The 19294-nt window shown below is 43.6% G+C and overlaps 1 protein-coding gene across 1 annotated transcript in view; it reads left to right on the forward strand.

Annotated features, from left to right (window-relative positions):
* The window catches only part of FRAS1 (Fraser extracellular matrix complex subunit 1), a 436383-nt gene that overhangs the window by 317554 nt on the left and 99535 nt on the right, over window positions 1-19294 (forward strand). The window contains exon 33 of the mRNA XM_044304452.1: window positions 2310-2424. Coding sequence (XP_044160387.1) covers window positions 2310-2424 — 115 coding nt within the window. The remainder of the gene's footprint in view (window positions 1-2309; window positions 2425-19294) is intronic.

Consider the following 19294-nt stretch of genomic DNA (forward strand, 5'->3'; position numbering starts at 1 on the left):
TTGAGGTTCATTACTGCAATAATACTTATAGTATGATGTATGAACTCTGCAATATTAATACTGAATATATTGCATAGGTTGAAAAAAGACACGTGTCTATTAAGGTCAACCTTTGTTAGATCAATTATTCATTAATTGTTTGATTAATTATAACCCTCAATGCCATTTATTATAAAAAAGTAGCTGCCCCTTTTTTAAATGCTGTATGTTTATACACGTGGGGCTGTACTTACTTTATAAGTTGTGACTGATTATTAGCAGGAATTTTCTAATAGGAACCTGTCACCATGAAAATGCAGTGCAATCTGCAGGCAGCATGGTACAGAGCCGGAGGAGCTGAGCAGATTGATAGATAGTTTTGTGGGAAAAGATTTAGTAAAACTTGTAATGTATACATGTATATCTCTGCTTTTTTGCAGCCCTGTAAAAAACTATCGGTACAGGAGAGTGGCGTTATCAGTGATTGCGTGAATACGGTTACTTTCACACTTGCGGCAGAGGATTCCTCCCAGATCCATCAAAACTTATGCAAACTGATGGCATTTGTCAGACGAATCAGGATCCTGATCCATTTGACAAATGCATTGAAATGCCGGATCCGTCTCTCTGGTGTCATCTGAAAAAAGGGATCCGGCATTTATATTTTTCACATTTTTTGCGGTCTGAGCATGCGCAGACCACAATGCTGGATCCGTTTTGCCAGAACACTCTGGGCCGGATCCGGCATTAATGCATTTCATTGGAAAAAATGATGGATCCGGCATTCTGGCAAGTGTTCCGGAATTTTGGACGGAGATAAAACCGTAGCATGCTGCGGTATTATCTCCGTCCTGAAAAGGCAAAAAGACTGAACTGAAGACATCCTGATGCATCCTGAATGGATTGCTCTCAGAATGCATTAGGATAAAACTGATCAGTTCTTTTCCGGTATTGAGCCCCTAGGACGGAACTCAATGGCGGAAAAGAATAACGCTAGTGTGAAAGTACCCTAAGTTTGAATACAGAGATAGCTGTCAGTCTATGATAACTCCTTCTCCCTATACCTATAGCTGTTCTACGAAAGTGAAAAAAATAGATAAATGTATAAATTACAGGTTTTACTGAATCCTTTCCCACAAAACCTCTCCTGCTCTATAACATGGTGCTTTCAGAAAGCATTGCATTTTATGCTTACAGGTCCTCTTTAAGTACTGTCTCAATATATGCAGTACTTACTAGTCCAGAGGCACCCAACTGTTGGAACACGGTTGCTAGCTTTCTTCCTGCCTGCCCTGCTTCTCAACTATATCTGCGTCCGCAGGAAGCACATACAGTTGAATACAAAGGTGAAGCAGGTATCCTTTAGCTCCTTGCTTCACCATTCCCCTGCTGTCCATAGTTCAGTGCTAGCAGACTTAATGTAGTGATGTCATTGTGATGGGTGCATCACTGTGTGGGGGGCATAATCTATGAGGGGGGCACCTAAGGGAGCTTAACTCTAAGAGGGAGGCATCACCGTGTGGGGGGCCACTTGAAGGGATATTATTCCGTTTGAAGGAACTTGAGGGGCAGCACTGCGTGGGGGGGTCACTTATTGGGGCATCGTACTGTGTGGGGAGACTTAAGAGGGCTTTGTACTGTGGGGGAGGCACTTAGACGCCATCACTCTGTGTGGGGTGGGGGGCATGTAAGGGGATATCATACTGTTCAGAAGCCACTTAAGAGGGGATCACTCTGTGAGGAGGGATTTAAGGGCACATCATAGTGTGTGAGGACATCACTCTGTGTTGGTGTCGCCTAATAAGGCCTCATTCTATGTGAGGGGCACTTAAGGGATCATCCAACTGTGAGGGGGCACTTAGGGGACATTCGACTGTGAGGTAGACACTAAGATGGTTTCATAGTCTGTTGGGGGCACTAAAGTGATATCATACTGTTCGAGGGTCACTAAGGGGCATCTTTAATGGTAGGTACCACTAAGAGGACATTCTTCCTGTATGGGGAGGCACTAAGGGGGAACTATCACTGTGTGGTCATCAAAAAAGTTTCAGAGATTAGGTGGGATTAGAGGCTGGAGTTTAGGTGGGATTTATTGTAGAAAAAAAAATCGCTGCAGCTCTACACGCCAGTGGTATTGTATCACCCTACAGCAGACCCAGCTGTATAGACCTTTACAAAAAGTGCTTGAGTACCCCTGCTGTGGTCATACACTGCTTTACACTGTGCACTTTTGATACCTTACCTGTCACTGCTGGGAAAAGAAAACACTGCTGTCTGAATGGAGAGAAGCGAGTGCCATTGGATGTTCATCAAATCCACATATTTTGCAGGCTCTTGAAGACCGGATAACAGTGATTCAGTCCCATTATCTGTCCTTTGTTGATTCTGAAAGCCCTAGTGAAAAAATCGTTTACAATGTGACTGTTCCATTACAAGCACATGAAGGTAAGGAAACAATCTGGTGGAAATGTGGGGTATTCGTATTTTCACATGTGACAGAAATATTTTCGTTTCTCGAAGTGACAATAACAGTTATGGCAGACACCTAGTATTAAGACTTTTTCAGTAACTTTTTTTAGTGTCATGTTAGTGCCACTTTGGAATGACAAGGGTGAAATGACACTGGTTGGGACTCTAAGTGTAGATTCACCTTTGAACACTTTGTACCTTCGAAGTTGTGTTACTTATCAATACATTTGAGTTGCAGGATGTTAATTGAAGGCTGCTTTAACAGTTCTTTACATTGCTGAGTTCACATTACCTAACTTATTACCTGCTTGTTCAGTGTCTGTACTAAACTTTTTCTGATCATTTTCACTGCAAGTGTAGCTTAGATGGTTGCACATTCAACATTGTATTTTTTAGTATCTCAGGTGTTTTGTTGGCCAAAAAGGATGCACTTGATCAGCAGCTTTACTCAGGCAGACCTAGGCCACGTTCACACAGTGGATTTTCCGCATGGATTTTGGGGCATTTTCCACACCAACTTCGGACAGACTTGGCTCTTAGACTACCTCTGATTGTTTTCAAGGAAAATCTGTGCTGCAGTTCATATGGAGCGTTTTCTTCAGCACGTGAATTGAAATATCCGAGCTGTAGGAAAAAAGAGCAACACATTCATTCTCATTCTAAGGGATATGAGGCCTAAAGAGCACATCAAAAACTGCATTAAAATCTGCATCAAAAACACTTTAACTGGAAAGTCGCATACAAAACAGCATTGGAAACACGTGGAATTTTGATTTGGGTTTCACATGTAAATTGTTTGCTAGTACAACTGTGTGAACATTCCTTTAGGCATTACACAGCCTCCTCCAGCCACAGAATGTATCCATGGATTAATATTCACCCTGCCATCCATGTGATGCAGGAGAAATGAAAATTTGACAGGCCAGGCAATGCTTTTCTCATCTTTTGACAAGACTACGATCCTAGATGTCCTGTTCTTATCTAACAGGGTGGTCAGGTTTTTCTTCCTCTGGAGGTCATAGACTAAAGTTTTGATGTGTTGTGTTATAATAGTGGTATTACGGAGAGGGCAGAAAGGACAAATGCACCATCACCTCCTCCACCCTGTCTAGTTTATTATTTTTTGGGCTCTGTATGATGATGTTATTGGAACAATTCAAACTACTCTTATTTGTGCATTTTGCAATAGCTTTTGGAAGTGCTTGCTGTAATGCTGTTTTGATTTTTTTTTTTTTAACAATACCCTCTAAAATTGATCAGAACACCCGCAATATTTCTATATCACTTTCTCATAAAGCAACCAAGTGTTGACCATATTTTTGTACTTTGACATGACCAGCAACCTATGGATCATCATGTTTATGGTTATGGGCCTTACTGTTTGTAGTCTTGGCATATTTTGTAGCTGTCAGCAGTTTTTTAAATACTCATGCCATTTGATGGCAACATTCAGTCCAATGTAAAATTTTATCCCGTTTCTGATGTCCAGTTCGAACAAAAACGGAACCTCTTGACCACATTCGGTTTCTTGTATGCATTGAATTGCTGGCATGATTAGATATTTGCATTATTGTGCATTGCTATGCTGAATTACCACCTATTATATACCATGTCGCCAAACTCCCTAATAATAATGCACAACCTTGTTTAGGCTACAAACAAAGGATTGGGCTGGTAAGATGCAATCCTTGTTTCCCTTGATGAAAATAATCTAAAAGAAGAAAAAAGTGGGTTCAGACTACATTTTTGTAATATATGGCTGGATTTGATAATGTACAGACTACTTGAAGCAAAGTAGATTTCGAAAGACTATGTTGCAGTGGAGTCGAGCATATACATTGCCTGGAAGCACCACCTAATAGCAAGGATTTATGGTAAATCATTCTTTATTGAAGTTAATTAACTAGCTGCCTAAAATGTTAGAGATTAATAAAGTTGGGCAGGAACACAGCAGTGAGCTGACCAGATAAGATATTCAACTGTCAGCAGAATTACATTCTCCTCACACATTACTGTCAGCCTTAAACTCTGCAATATTGCATTTAACTGGATGGGTTTGTTGTAGTGATGCTCCAGAGCTCATTTAACAAAATGTCAAGCAGCAGAACAAGCCTTGACCAGGATATTGCAGTATTATTAATTATTATCCATTATTTACTTTGAGATAATATTTCTTGGGTGATAAACCTGGATATTTAGTGGTTGGGACACTATAGGAATAACCCTATAACTGCTAAATCCAGTATAAATTCACTACTTTATAGATTTTATCTATCTGTCTGTCTTTATTTTACTCTCTTATATAATGCTGACATATTCCGCGGCGCTTTACATGCATTAGCATCAAGCTGTCACCAATGGAGCTCACAATCTAAGTTCCCTAACAGTATGTACAGTCATGTGAAAAAATTAGGACACCCTTTGAAAGCATGTGGTTTTTTGTAACATTTTTAATAAAAGGTTATTTCATCTCCGTTTCAACAATACAGAGAGATTAAAGTAATCCAACTAAACAAAGAAAACTGAAGAAAAGTCTTTTCAAGATCTTCTGTAAATGTCATTCTACAAAAATGCCTATTCTAACTGAGGAAAAAGATAGGACACCCTTGCCCCTAATAGCGAGTGTTACCTCCTTTGGCTGAAATAACTGCAGTGAGACGGTTCTTGTAGCCATCTACCAGTCTTCGACATCGGTCTGAGGAAATTTTACCCCACTCCTCAATGCAGAACTTTTTCAGCTGTGAGATGTTTGAGGGGTTTCTTGCACGTACAGCCCTTTTCAAGTCACCCCACAGCATCTCAATGGGATTCAAATCTGGACTTTGACTTGGCCATTCCAGGACTCTCCATTTCTTCTTTTTCAGCCAATCTTTGGTTGATTTACTAGTATGTTTTGTGTCATTGTCATGTTGCATGGTCCAGTTCCGCTTCAGCTTTAATTTTCTAACTGATGGTCTCACATGTTCTTCAAGCACCTTCTGATACACAGTAGAATTCATCGTGGATTCTATGATGGTGAGCTGACCAGGTCCTGCTGCAGCAAAGCAGCCCCAAACCATGACACTTCCACCTCCATGCTTCACAGTTGGTATGAGGTTCTTTTCTTGGAATGCTGTGTTTGGTTTACGCCAAACATGTCCTCTGCTGTTGTGTCCAAATAATTCAATTTTGGACTCATCTGTCCAAAGAACATTATTCCAGAAGTCCTGGTCTTTGTCAACTTTATCTCTGGCAAATGTCAGTCTGGCCTCGATGTTTCTCTTGGAAAGCAAAGGTTTCCTCCTTGCACACCTCCCATGCAAGTTAAACTTGTACAGTCTCTTTCTGATTGTAGAGGCATGTACTTCTACATCAACAGTAGCCAGAGCCTGCTGTAGTTCTCGAGATGACACTTTAGGGTTTTTGGAGACCTCTTTTAGCATCTTGCGGTCTGCTCTTGGGGTGAACTTGCTGGGGCGACCAGTCCTGGGCATGTTGGCAGTTGTTTTGAAAGCCCTCCACTTGTAGACTATCTTCCGGACAGTGGAATGGCTGATTTCAAAATCTTTTGAGATCTTTTTAAATCCCTTCCCAGACTCATAGGCTGCTACAATCTTTTTTCTGAAGTCCTCTGACAGCTCTTTTGCTCTCACCATGGTGCTCACTCTCACTTCAACAGTCAGGAGCACACCAAACTAAATGTCTGAGGTTTAAATAGGGCAAGCCTCATTCAACATGCAGAGTAACGATCTACTAATTATGTGCACCTGGTGTGATATACCTGTGTGAGATCTGAGCCAATTTAAGAGGGAATACATGTGAGGGTGTCCTATCTTTTTCCTCAGTTAGAATAGGCATTTTTGTAGAATGACATTTACAGAAGATCTTGAAAAGACTTTTCTTCAGTTTTCTTTGTTTAGTTGGATTACTTTAATCTCTCTGTATTGTTGAAACGGAGATGAAATAACCTTTTATTAAAAATGTTACAAAAAACCACATGCTTTCAAAGGGTGTCCTAATTTTTTCACATGACTGTATGTATGTATGTATATATATATATATATATATGCAGTGGTGTGCAACGTTTGGGCACCCCTGGTCAAAATTACTGTCCCTATAAACAGTTAAGCAAGTTAAAGATGATCTCCAAAAGGCATAACGTTAAAGATGACACATTCCCTTTGTATTTTAAGCAAAAAACTATTTTTTTTATTTTTCATCATGTACATTTGCAAAATAACCAAAAAAAAGGAAAGAGGCCAGAAATGAAACTTTGGACACCCTTAGGATGTTTAGTACCTAGTAACACTCTATTTGGCAGGTATCGCAGCTTGTAAACGCTGTTTGTAGCCAGCCAAGAGTCTTTAAATTCTTGTTTAGAAGATCTTTACCATTCTTCTTTGCAAAAGTCTTTCAGTTCTGTGAGATTCCTGGGTCGTCTTGTATGCACTGCTGTTTTGAGGTCTATCCACAAATTTTCAATAATGTTCAGATCAGGGGACTGTGAGGACCATGGTAAAACCTTCACCTTGCGCCATTTGAGGTAGTTTGTTGTGGAGTTTGAGGTGTGTTTAGAATCCTCATCCATTTGTACAGTCGTGGCCAAAAGTTGAATTACATAAATATTGGAAATTGGAAAAGTTGCTGCTTAAGTTTTTATAATAGCAATTTGCATATACTCCAGAATGTTATGAAGAGTGATGAGATGAATTGCATAGTCCTTCTTTGCCATGAAAATTAACTTAATCCCCCCCTTTCCACTGCATTTCATTGCTGTCATTAAAGGACCTGCTGAGATCGTTTCAGTAATCGTCTTGTTAACTCAGGTGAGAATGTTGACGAGCACAAGGCTGGAGATCATTATGTCAGGTTGACTTGACCTGTTAAAAGGAGGGTGATGCTTGAAAGAATTGTTCTTCCATTGTTAACCATGGTGAAGAATGTGCAGCCATCATTGCGTTGCATTAAAATGGCTTCACAGGCAAGGATATTGTGGCTACTAAGATTGCACCTCAATCAACAATTTATAGGATCATCAAGAACTTCAAGGAAAGAAGTTCAGTTCTTGTTAAGAAGGCTTCAGGGCATCCGAGAAAGTCCAGCAAGCACCAGGATTGTCTCCTAAAGAGGATTCAGCTGCGGGATCGGAGTGCCACCAGTGCAGAGCTTGCTCAGGAATGGCAGCAGGCAGGTGTGAGCGCATCTGCACGCACAGTGAGGCGAAGACTTTTGGAAGATGGCCTGGTGTCAAGAAGGGCAGCAAAGAAGCCACTTCTCTCCAAAAGAAACATCAGGGACAGATTGATCTTCTGCAGAAAATATGGTGAATGGACTGCTGAGGACTGGGGCAAAGTCATATTCTCCGATGAAGCCTCTTTCCGATTGTTTGGGGCATCAGGAAAAAGGTTTGTCCGGAGAAGAAAAGGTGAGCGCTACCATCAGTCCTGTGTCATGCCAACAGTAAAGCATCCTGAGACCATTCATGTGTGGGGTTGCTTCTCATCCAAGGGAGTGGGCTCACTCACAATTTTGCCCAAAAACACAGCCATGAATAAAGAATGGTACCAAAACACCCTCCAACAGCAACTGCTTCCAACAATCCAACAACAGTTTGGTGAAGAACAATGCATTTTCCAGCACGATGGAGCACCGTGCCATAAGGCAAAAGGGATAACTAAGTGGCTCAGGGACCAAAACGTTGACATTTTGGGTCCATGGCCTGGAAACTCCCCAGATCTTAATCCCATTGAGAACTTGTGGTCAATCCTCAAGAGGCGGGTGGACAAACAAAAACCCACTAATTCTGACAAACTCCAAGAAGTGATTATGAAAGAATGGGTTGCTATCAGTCAGGAATTGGCCCAGAAGTTGATTGATAGCATGCCCAGTCGAATTGCAGAGGTCCTGAAAAAGAAGGGCCAACACTGCAAATACTAACTCTTTGCATAAATGTCATGTAATTGTCGATAAAAGCCTTTGAAACGTATGAAGTGCGTGGAATTATATTTCATTACATCACAGAAACAACTGAAACAAAGATCTAAAAGCAGTTTAGCAGCAAACTTTGTGAAAACTAATATTTGTGTCATTCTCAAAACTTTTGGCCACGACTGTAGAAGCCATCATCTTATCAACTTCAGCTTTTTTACAGTTTGTGTTATGTTTGCTTCCAGAATTTGCTGGAATTCCATTGACTCCATTCTTCCCTCTACCTGTGAAATGTTCCCCATGCCATTCGCTGCAACACAATCCCAAAGCTTAATTCATTCACACCCATGGTTAATAGTTGGAGAGGTGTTCTTTTCATGAAATTCTGTGCCCTTTATTCTTATTTATTCTCAACATACCTTTGCTCATTGTGGCCAAAGATTTCTATTTTAACTTCATCAGTCCACAGAACTTGTTTCCAAAATGTATCAGACTTGTTTAGATGTTTTTTTGCAAACTTCTGACGCTGAATTTTGAGGTGAGGGTGCAGGAGAGGTTTTCTTCTGATGAATCTTCCATGAAGGCCATATTTGTGCAGGTGTTGAACAGCAGAACAATGTATCACATCTCCAGAGTCTGCTAAATCTTCTTGAAGGTCTTTTGCAGTCAAGCAGGGGTTCTGATTTGCCTTTCTTTCAATCTTTTGAGCAGCTGTCTCAGAAATGTTTCTTTGTCTTCCAGACCTTCTCTTGACCTCCACTGTTCCTATTCACTGCCATTTCTTAATTACATTTCGAACTGAGGAAATGGCAACCTGAAAACACTTTATCTTCTTACAGCCTTCTCCTGCTTTGTGGGCCTCAACTGTTTTCATTTTCAGGAGTTTTAGTCAGCTGCTTAGAAGAATCCATGGCTGCTGTTTTTTGGGATAAGGTTAGAAAGGTCTGGGTATTCATAAAACTTTGAAGTTCGCATCACCTGGCCTTTCTTAACGATGATTATTATCAAGCCTTAAAGGGCTTGTGCAGTGATTTACTTTTATTTATTTATTGATGACCTATCCTCAGAATAGGTCATCAATATCTGTTGTTGACCTATTCAATATCAGCTGTTTGACAAGGAGGCGGTGTTCCATGTGAGTGCTGCTTCCTGGTTATTATGCATCATCTCCTGTGGACCAGTGGCATGATGTCATTACAAGTTTAATGAGTACTCATCATTACACTGCGCTTCCAAGGCAAAGTGCAGTGTAATGAACAGGAAGCGGCGAATGGTGGGGGTCCCAGGTGTCGGATCCCCGCAGATATGATATTGATGACCTATCCTGTCTGCTGCCACCTATATGCCGGAATTCAGCCAGACAAAAACTGCTGCTCACATATTTGCCAGGTAGCGGCCAGATCTCCACCCCAACCCATTGTATTGAATGGGGCCCGCGGGCATTCTGGTAAGATCCGGCAATGCCGGATCCAGAGAGCTCTGGCAGGCTGTTCTCTGCCGGAACAGCCTGCTGGAACTACTGACAGTAGTGTGAAACTAGCCTTAACTTACCTTTACCAACTCTAGTAGTAGTGTTTAATTATTAGAAGCATTGTAGAAAAAAAATACTTTCTACCTGATTCTGCCATATATTATTATTTTATAACTCGTATTATTGACGTTTAACAAATAAGGCATGTGACAAGAAAGCATTGCAAGGATACATCCCATGCAGGGGATACACTGATATCATGAGAGATCCCGAGGATCTTACAAAAGATGCAAGAAAAATCCATTCTTAATCAGAGAGGAGTAACAAGTAAAATGATCCAGAACCTGAGAGTCGTACATTATTATACAGCAGATGGATGATCAATATTGGCCACAGAGTACATGCATGCATTATGCAATGTTAGGGAAGATGAACACCACTCTCCCCATACCTTGTGACATTTTCGTGGACATTTTTTGTGAATGAATACAATTTTTTCCATACTCACAGCATGATTGACCAATGATTTCCACTGACTTAGTGTGGGCGCTCTATCGGCCATCCACCTCAAAGCAATGGCTTTTCTAGCAAGGAATAGAGTCTCACTCAAGAACACCCTATGGTAATGCCCCCATGTCTCCTCATCTAATATACCCAGAACACAAATTTAGGACATAGTGGTACTGCAGAGGGAACCATAGTTGACAGTACTCCTACCACCTCTCTCCAATAGCCTCTCAAGTAAGTACAATCCCACAGCAGAGGCCATAAATCTGCATTAGCCTCTAAACATCTGTGGCATCTATTCTGTGGTAGTCTACCCATTTTGTGTAACCTATTGGGCGTAAGGTAACTTCTGTGCAATATAAACAGCTGAATCAACCTATTGTTGATTGATGGATAGACCTTCAGCGAAGCCATTAAAGCTTTGTTCCAATCATCAGCCGTCAGAGACGGTATTTAAATTTTCCACTTTCCCTCAATAGACAGTTGGGGATCTTTGGTGATCACAATCCCCAAGTATTTTAAGCGATCCACAACCGGTAAGTTGCAGTATTGTGGGGCCCACGTATGTGCCCAGAGGGGCATAATTGCAGACTTCGTCCAGTTTATGTGCAAGCACTAGTACATCCCAAAATTTCCTATTATTTCAATCGCTCTAGAAGCGTAGTCTCAGGCTTATCCATAAAAAGAAGGAGATCATCTGCATATAATCTCACCTTATCTACTCTATCCATTTGATAAACTTAGGGCCAAAACCAAAGCTCTGCAACACCGCCAATAAATACATCCAGTGGGTGGACTGTGTAGAGAAATAGAAATAGAATTTTGATGCAGGCCTGTGGGACAGTGGTTGGGTAGTGGAGGTGGAGGTGGGGGTAGGGGGTGGGCGCCCATTAGCCGGTGGGCGTAATGTAAGAGGTTGACAGGGTGATTCTCACCAGTGAACCAGTTTGGGGGAATGGGGGGGGCGGTGTTTGGGGAGGACGGGTGTGGTGGGTGGTGGGATGGGTTGGGTTTGGGCACGGCCACGGTTGTCGCTAAGGGGCGGCGGACGACGCTCTTATAATTACAAAACGTAATGAATGATAAAATCTTAACATGGAATGTACGCGGGCTCGGGGACAGAACAAAACGGGTTATAGTCTTTGACTTGATCTCTCGACATCTCCCCGCAATAGTAGCATTACTGGAAACACATGCATCACCAGGGATCCCTGATTATTTAACAAAGAAATGGGCGGGGCATCAGTTCCACTACAGCTTCTCATCATTCTCCCGTGGGGTTAGCGTTTATGTCCACAAAAATGTTGACTATGTCCCTTTGGAACATCGGATTGACACAGACGGGAGATTTATCTTTCTCTACGGCCGATGGAACGGACGAAATTGTACTTTGGCCTTTTTGTATATCCCTCCCCCATTCGCCATGACAGTCTTGAATCAGCTGGCCATGTTCGTGTATAGTAGAGAGCGGTGTCTGGTGTTAGTATCCGGGGACTTCAACTGTGTGTTAGACCCAGAATTGGACAGAATATCTAATGCCGCAAAATACAATCAGGGAAAACACTCATTACTCCGAGGGTTCTGTGAGGAAACAGGGCTAATGGATATCTGGCGGGCGTTGTATGGTAATAAACAGGCCTTTTCATGTTTTAGCAAGACATACAATGCCATGTCCAGAATTGACATTGCCCTGGCCAATACTGAGATGACCGCTCTAATTTTGAAAATAAAATGAGATCCACGGAATCTCTGATCACTCACCGATTCTATTAGTCATGAAGATAGGGGGACAACACGCTATTGTTAGACCATTTAGACTGAATGCACATTTTCTAACTATTGTAAAAGATCAAGAGAGGACAAATAAGGAACTAGCCCACTTCTGGCGAGAAAACATTGGATCAACGCATATCCACTTTGTGTGGGATGCAATGAAGGCATATCTCCGTGGGCTATACTATGGGATAATTAAAGTAAAAAGAGCAGAGGAAAAGAGTCTGGAAGAAAATGTAAAATACTTAGAAGGGATGTTCAGAATAAACAACGATGCGAATATGCGGGCCAAGCTTAAAACAGCTAAGGATCACTATACAAACTATATGATGAAAAAGGCACAGAACAAATTGTTCTTTCAAAGATATGACCACTTTTGCGAGGCGGGAACCCCAGGTAAACTGCTAGTTTCTATAGTTTTTAATCAAAGGGCCTGCCAAAAGATTAGACAAATCCAAGCATGTGATGGCCGTAAGCTGGACAAAGCAGTGGAAATTGAGGGAGAATTTGTAAAATACTTTAACAACTTATATCGCTCTGAATCAGACGATACAGAGGTACTCGTAGAAGGCTTTTTGCAGCAAATCAGGCTTCCAACACTGGCGGAACCGGATTCGGCACTTCTGAACTCCCCTATTCTTTTGGGGGGAGTTGCAGGAGGTCGTATCGGGAATTCAGGGGTCCTCGGTCCCCGGGTCGGATGGGCTCCCGTTTGGCATATACAAGTGCCACGCGGAAGTCCTCCTGCCTGGGCTACTGCAGGTATTAAATGAATCTTGTACTACAGGGAATTTGCCCCCGTCATTAATGGAGGCAATCATCACACTGATCTTGAAGAAAGGGAAGGATGGAAAGAAAGTAGAGGCCTACCGACCCATATCATTACTCAACTCAGATTATAAGATAGACGCCAAAGTCCTCGCAAACAGACTAAAAAAGGTGATAACGGGGCTAGTACATACAGATCAGACGGGGTTTATTCCTGGGCGATAGATCCAGACAAATATACGGAGGACCTTCCTGAATATACAGACGGGAGGGTTAGAGGACTGCTCCATCCTGTCCTTGGATGCTGCCAAGGCCTTCGACAGGATCGAGTGGTCCTTTCTCTGGCAGACCATGCATAAGATGAACTTGGGGAAAAGTTTTATTGGATGGGTCAGAATGCTATACAACGGCCCAGTGGCTAGAATTAACATCAACGAGGTGATCTCTCCTGCTATTTGCTTGCAGCGTGGTACTCGGCAGGGCTGCCCACTTTCTCCATAACTTTTTGCAATTTTCATGGAACCCCTTGCTTGTAGGACCATAGCCGATGAGGAAATTGTGGGATTAGGAGGAAGGGGGCGGGGGATAAGATCAGTTTATATGCGGACGACGTACTGCTTTATTTAAATGACGGGTGGAGAAATGTTCCACGGGTTATGCAAACAATAGACTAGTTCGGCCGGGTATGAGATAAACTGGTCAAAATCTGTCCTCCTCCCTCTGAATCGCTCACTCCCACAAAACGAGTTAAAGGTAAAAGTATTATCCCCACTGGACCACTTGGAATACCTAGGGATAAAGATTGGTAGCTCAGTAAGGGACTACAATAAATTAAATATCATTCCCTTGGCAAATAAAGTAAAGGAGAAGGTTAGGGTCTGGCAGAAACTCCCCCTTTCGCAGATCAACAGAATCGCATTGATAAAAATGATTCTGTTGCCCTGGATACTGTATGTGATAGGCCCCTGCCCCATTTGGATCGAGGATGGTTTCTTTAACGGGATTGACAGACTGATCAACGATCTGATATGGGGCAGGAAAAGGGTCCAGATCAAGCTGTGATATCTCTGTTTAGCCGAAATTGATGGTGACCTAGGTCTTCCATATTTCCAGGGATATTATCTGTGCTCTCAACTACAATGGTGCATTAACGTTGGAGATGGCTTATTGATATCTTACCTTACTAAACAACAGACGTGCCCTATGCAGAATATATTTAGTACGGTGGAGGCTGGACTTTTAGGTTGCAGTGAATATACCTGCCCTATAAGTTCAATGCTGCAGAAAGTATGGAATAAGATAAAATCCATTTTGCTGGTTACATATGCTCAGGAGTTTACCCCGTTATGGAATAACCCTTTTCTAAATGAATTTTTAGCTCTAAATGACAACAATTATTCGACCCAGAGAGGGATCACGATGCTCTCACACATTTGTATTGTCGGTAAATTAAAACCTATAGGGGAAATATTTCACGAGACACCAATTACGGTGTTAAATCATTATAGATATTCTCAGCTTAAGCATGCACATACTGTATGCGAAATAAAGTTTCTCAAACACCACTCACGCCATCACTGTTAGGTTTCTGTTATACTTCTTATGGGAAAAAAGTTAGGGTTTCACAAATATATACTAGATTAAAAAAGGATTTAAGCACTATCATTAAATTTAAAAGTGTTGGTAAATGGGAAGCGGATTTAGGGGTAGGTAATTCACTTCAGTGGCGGGAGGTATATCAAAATATTAAGAAGGCCTCCCTCTCGGGCCAGCATCGATTGACACAATTTAAAATCGTACATCGGTTATATCTCACTCCGGATCTCCTCTCCAAAATGTATGGAAAAAAAGAAAAATAATTTTGTTGTACGAAATGCCTCAGGCCTGAAGCCGGATATGTGCACATGTTATGGAGTTGTCCGGCCATTAAGAATTTCTGGCAAAGTATATTCCAGGGTATAGGGTCAAGAACTGAGGATAGCCCCCCCCTAACTATTGAATTAGCCATACTTGGGATATTTCCCTCGAAGTTTAAATATAAATCATCAAAAGGCGAACAGATTCGCTGGCTGAAGGGGCTTTTATTGGCGAAGGTATTCATTCTTAGGAATTGGGTGATGGATAGGGCGCCTACTTTACTAGAGTGGGAAAGATTAATGCACAGAGTAAAGGAATTTGAGTATATTAAATGTGAAGGGGAGAAACACCGGACATGGTACAATTAACAGGTTACCATGAGATAGGATGAAATAACTTTGAATGATGGTGGGTGTCACACGCAGCCCCTGCGACAGCCGTGGCCCGGCCTGGGGGGGGGGGGGAATGGTGGGGGAGGCTGTTTTGGGTTTGTCTGCTATGGAAGGAGGGAGACCAGTATCCATGCTAGGGCCTCTTTTTCTATTTTATATGCTTGCCGGCCTATCAGGCCATCGTGTCATGTCAGAGTCCTATCAGTATGTATACTATTGAGATTATACATTTGGAGATGTAATATGTATACGCATTATGCTCCTTCCTTTTTATATATTTGTATATTGTTTTTCCTCTGAGAAAATTAATAAAGAAATTTATAAACAAATAAAAAATAAATACATCCACTCCAATCAGTCGAATGCCTTGGCTGTATCCAGTGATGCCAGGGCCCAGTGCTTATCCCCTGCTATTCCTATCTGCACAATGGCCTGCGCTCTCCTAATGTTGTCAGATGTCGATCTACCCGGTATAAATCCTGACTGATCTCTATGCACTAAAGTGGCAATTATCTTATTTAATCTAGTAGGAGCCTCGTTAGTATTTTATAATCTAAGTTCAATAGCGAGATTGGTCGATACAATCAGCACTCAAATGGATTTTTATCGGGCTTCAGGATCACCGCTATAGTAGCATCATACATGGATTCTGACAACTGATGTCGTTGCCGAGTAGCCAGGTATAATTTGAGAAGCTGGGGCCCTAGTACCTCTACATAATTAGAATGCACTTCTACCGGGATACCATCTGGACCGGGCGCTTTTCCAGCAGGCAGCTCCTTAATTGCCATTTGGATTTCTTCTAGCAAAATGTCAGCTTCTAATAGGTTCCTGTCATCTTCATTAAGCTGGGGGTGCACTACCTCCATTAGATATTCACCTAACTCCTGTGCTGTGTATTGAACTGCAGACTCATACAGGTCTTGGTAGAACCCCTTGAAACATTGTAATATACCCTCCACTGATTCCACCACCGAGCCCTCAGGATTCTTTATTCGGATGACCGGGGGGAACATACTGTTGTTACGCACAATATGAGCAAGCAATTTACCCTCCTGATTACTCGTCTCAGAGGATTGTTGCTTTAAAGAGAACAATTTGTACTCACTCTTCTCCCTAAGATGCATCATATATAGCCTGCCTTTAAGCATCAATTCCTTTCTATTTGCCTCAGAGGGGTCAGACCTAAAAGAGCTCTCTGCCTCTTTACAACTAGTGTGTAATTCTAGTTCTTTACACATTAAGTCTTTCTTGATATAGGAGATATATGATTTGAGACACCCCCCTCAAGTAGGCTTTCATTGTCTCCCAGAGCAGCAATTCATCTGTCATCTCATCCTGCACGTCCAGGAACAGCTGAAGCTGATCAGGGATCCCATCGTTCGTGGTCATAAGGGACAACCAGAATGGATAAATGCGCATTTTGATACTCTGCCTGACAAAGTTATGAAATCTTAGTTTAGCAAAGACCGGAGCATTGTCCGAGGGTCCCTGCGATCCATACCCTATATCTTCGAGATCTGTGTATACTGCTGCGTTGCCAAGGAGATAATCAATCCTAGACAAGGAACCCTTGACAGGAGTAAAACTCTGAAGCGGATGTTTAAGTCTCCACATATCTAACCATCTCAATTCCTCCACCACTGTGGAGAGGGTGGTGACATGTGGAGAGCGACTGTCCCCTCCCCCCACCGGATGGAATCTGTCCATATCATCATGCATCACTAAACTAAAGTCTCCCATACAGAGCAGTTTAGCATTGGGATACTGCGCAACAAAGCCCACCACCGCCTGAAATATGGTCATAGTGGCAGGGGGGGGGGGGTTGTATATACAGGGCCGGTGCCACCTGTAAGGCAACCTAGGCAGTCGCCTAGGGCGCAATTTAGCAGGGGGCGCCGGCCCCGCGCGGTTTAAAGAAAAAGCATTGGTTAAGTGGCGGCCAGGCCGGTCCTGCCGCAATTTTTATTTTTTTAAGTACGGCAGCGGGCCCTCCCCCTCACCGGGAGGGTGCCGCACGGCCCAGGCTGGCACGTCTATGATTGTGCACCGCCAGGGCACAGCCCGAAGAGAGGGACTGACAGGAGGGAAGCGCCTCTAATGTAGCGTGGCCGAGCTCTGTTCGCTCCGCGGTACAGGAACTTTTGTTTCCTGTACCCGGCCGGACTGACAGGAAGTGCTCACTTAGTGTGCACTTCCTTTCAGTCTGGCTGGGTACAGGAAACAAATGCTCCTGTACCGCAAACCGAACAGAGCTCGGCCACGCTACACTCGAGGTAGGGGGGGAATGAGAGTGACAAGGGAGGGGGGGGGAATGAGAGTGACAAGGGAGGGGGGGGGGAATGAGAGTGACAAGGGAGGGGGGGGGGAATGAGAGTGACAAGGGAGGGGGGGGAATGAGAGTGACAAGGGAGGGGGGGAAATGAGAGTGACAAGGGAGGGGGGGAAATGAGAGTGACAAGGGAGGGGGGGGATGAGAGTGACAAGGGAGGGGGGGGGGATGAGAGTGACAAGGGAGGGGGGGGGAATGAGAGTGACAAGGGAGGGGGGGGATGAGAGTGACAAGGGAGGGAGGGAATGAGAGTGACAAGGGAGGGGGGGAATGAGAGTGACAAGGGAGGGGGGGGAATGAGAGTGACAAGGGGGGGGGGGAAATGAGGAAATGAGAGTGACAAGGGGGGGGAATGAGAGTGACAAGGGAGGGGGGGGAATGAGAGTGACAAGGGAGGGGGGGGAATGAGAGTGACAAGGGAGGGGGGGAAATGAGAGTGACAAGGGAGGGAATGAGAGTGACAAGGGAGGGGGGGAGAAGAGAGTGACAAGGGAGGGGGAGAGAAGAGAGTGACAAGGGAGGGAGGGGGGGAGAAGAGAGAGTGACAAGGGAGCGAGGGGGGGGGGAGAAGAGAGTGACAAGGGAGTCCCCAGAAGAAGATTGATTAACCCTAAGGGAAACATAGCAGTTCTTTTAATTTAAATAATTTAAATGCTGAAAAAGGGGTGGAGTGAAGTATTATGGTCTAATACGTTCCACTGGTGCAGGGTAAAGGATTGCCCTGAGTCCCGGACAGTGATTTTAAGAGTCAAAGGAACACATCAGACAGGTGAGTGTAAGTAACAGTGTGGTCGTGATACTTGCGACATCAGCGAAGACGGTAGCATCAATGAGGTCTTGGGCAGCTCGCTCTCTTGAAGATCTTTTCGCCATCCACCACCCGAAGACGCGCCGGATAAGCCATGGACTATTGTAGGTTTAAATCATGTAGTCGTCTCTTGACTGAAATAAAGGTGGCCCTCTTCTTTTGCAGCTCAGCAGAAAAAACGTGTAATAGCGATAGATTCGCGTTTTCATGCTTGATGTCACTCTTGTTTCTTGCTTGACTCAGGATGAGGTCTCTATCTTTCCAGTTAAGCATCCGTGGCAAAAGGGGTCTTAGAGGCGTCCCTGGAGGGGAGGTCTGGCAGGAACTCGATGTGCCCTTTCAACAGCGTAGGCAGCAGAAAATTGCGCATTAAACCAAAGTTCCAGGAATATAGCCGGATCCGAGCCTTCCGCTCTCTCTGGTAGTCCCAGGATCCTGACATTGTTGCACCTGGCCCTGTTCTCAAGATCATCACACTTTTGTTGCCATAGGCTCACAGACCTTTCCACATCATGCACTTTTACAACAAGTGGTCTAGTGAGGTCTTCTAAAGCCGAGACCCTGTCTTCTGTGTGGCGCACCTGCTCCCTGAGCTGCTGCACGTCTTGCCTCAGCAGGCCCAGGTCCACCTTCACCTCCTCAATTTTGCAGGTGAGTGAGGTCTGGCATGTAGAGATCGCTGTCAGCAGCTGATCAGAGACAGTTTTTAAAGTAATTTCGGGCTCCCCCGTACCTTCCGCCTCTGACTGCTGCACTGCTTGACCTCGCGTGACTGACGCCCGTGGTGTGGCAGGAGCGACGGCGCAATTTTGAGCCTCCTGTCTCACATATTCTTTTAGCTTTTCAACTGCTGACTGCGCCTTTCTGGGGCCCATTGCCAACTTTCCAGGTCTCCTCTTCCCTCTGTGGACTTGCCACTCGATGTTTGAAGTGGCCAGTATGCCAGGATATTGCAGGATTCTGTGCGGGGAACGGAGCAGCTCTCAAGTGTGGGCGCTCATGCCGGCAGTTGGCCACCGATTCTGCCATAT

This window comes from Bufo gargarizans, chromosome 1 (genome assembly GCF_014858855.1).
Source record: "Bufo gargarizans isolate SCDJY-AF-19 chromosome 1, ASM1485885v1, whole genome shotgun sequence".
In the NCBI taxonomy this organism is placed as follows: domain Eukaryota; kingdom Metazoa; phylum Chordata; class Amphibia; order Anura; family Bufonidae; genus Bufo; species Bufo gargarizans.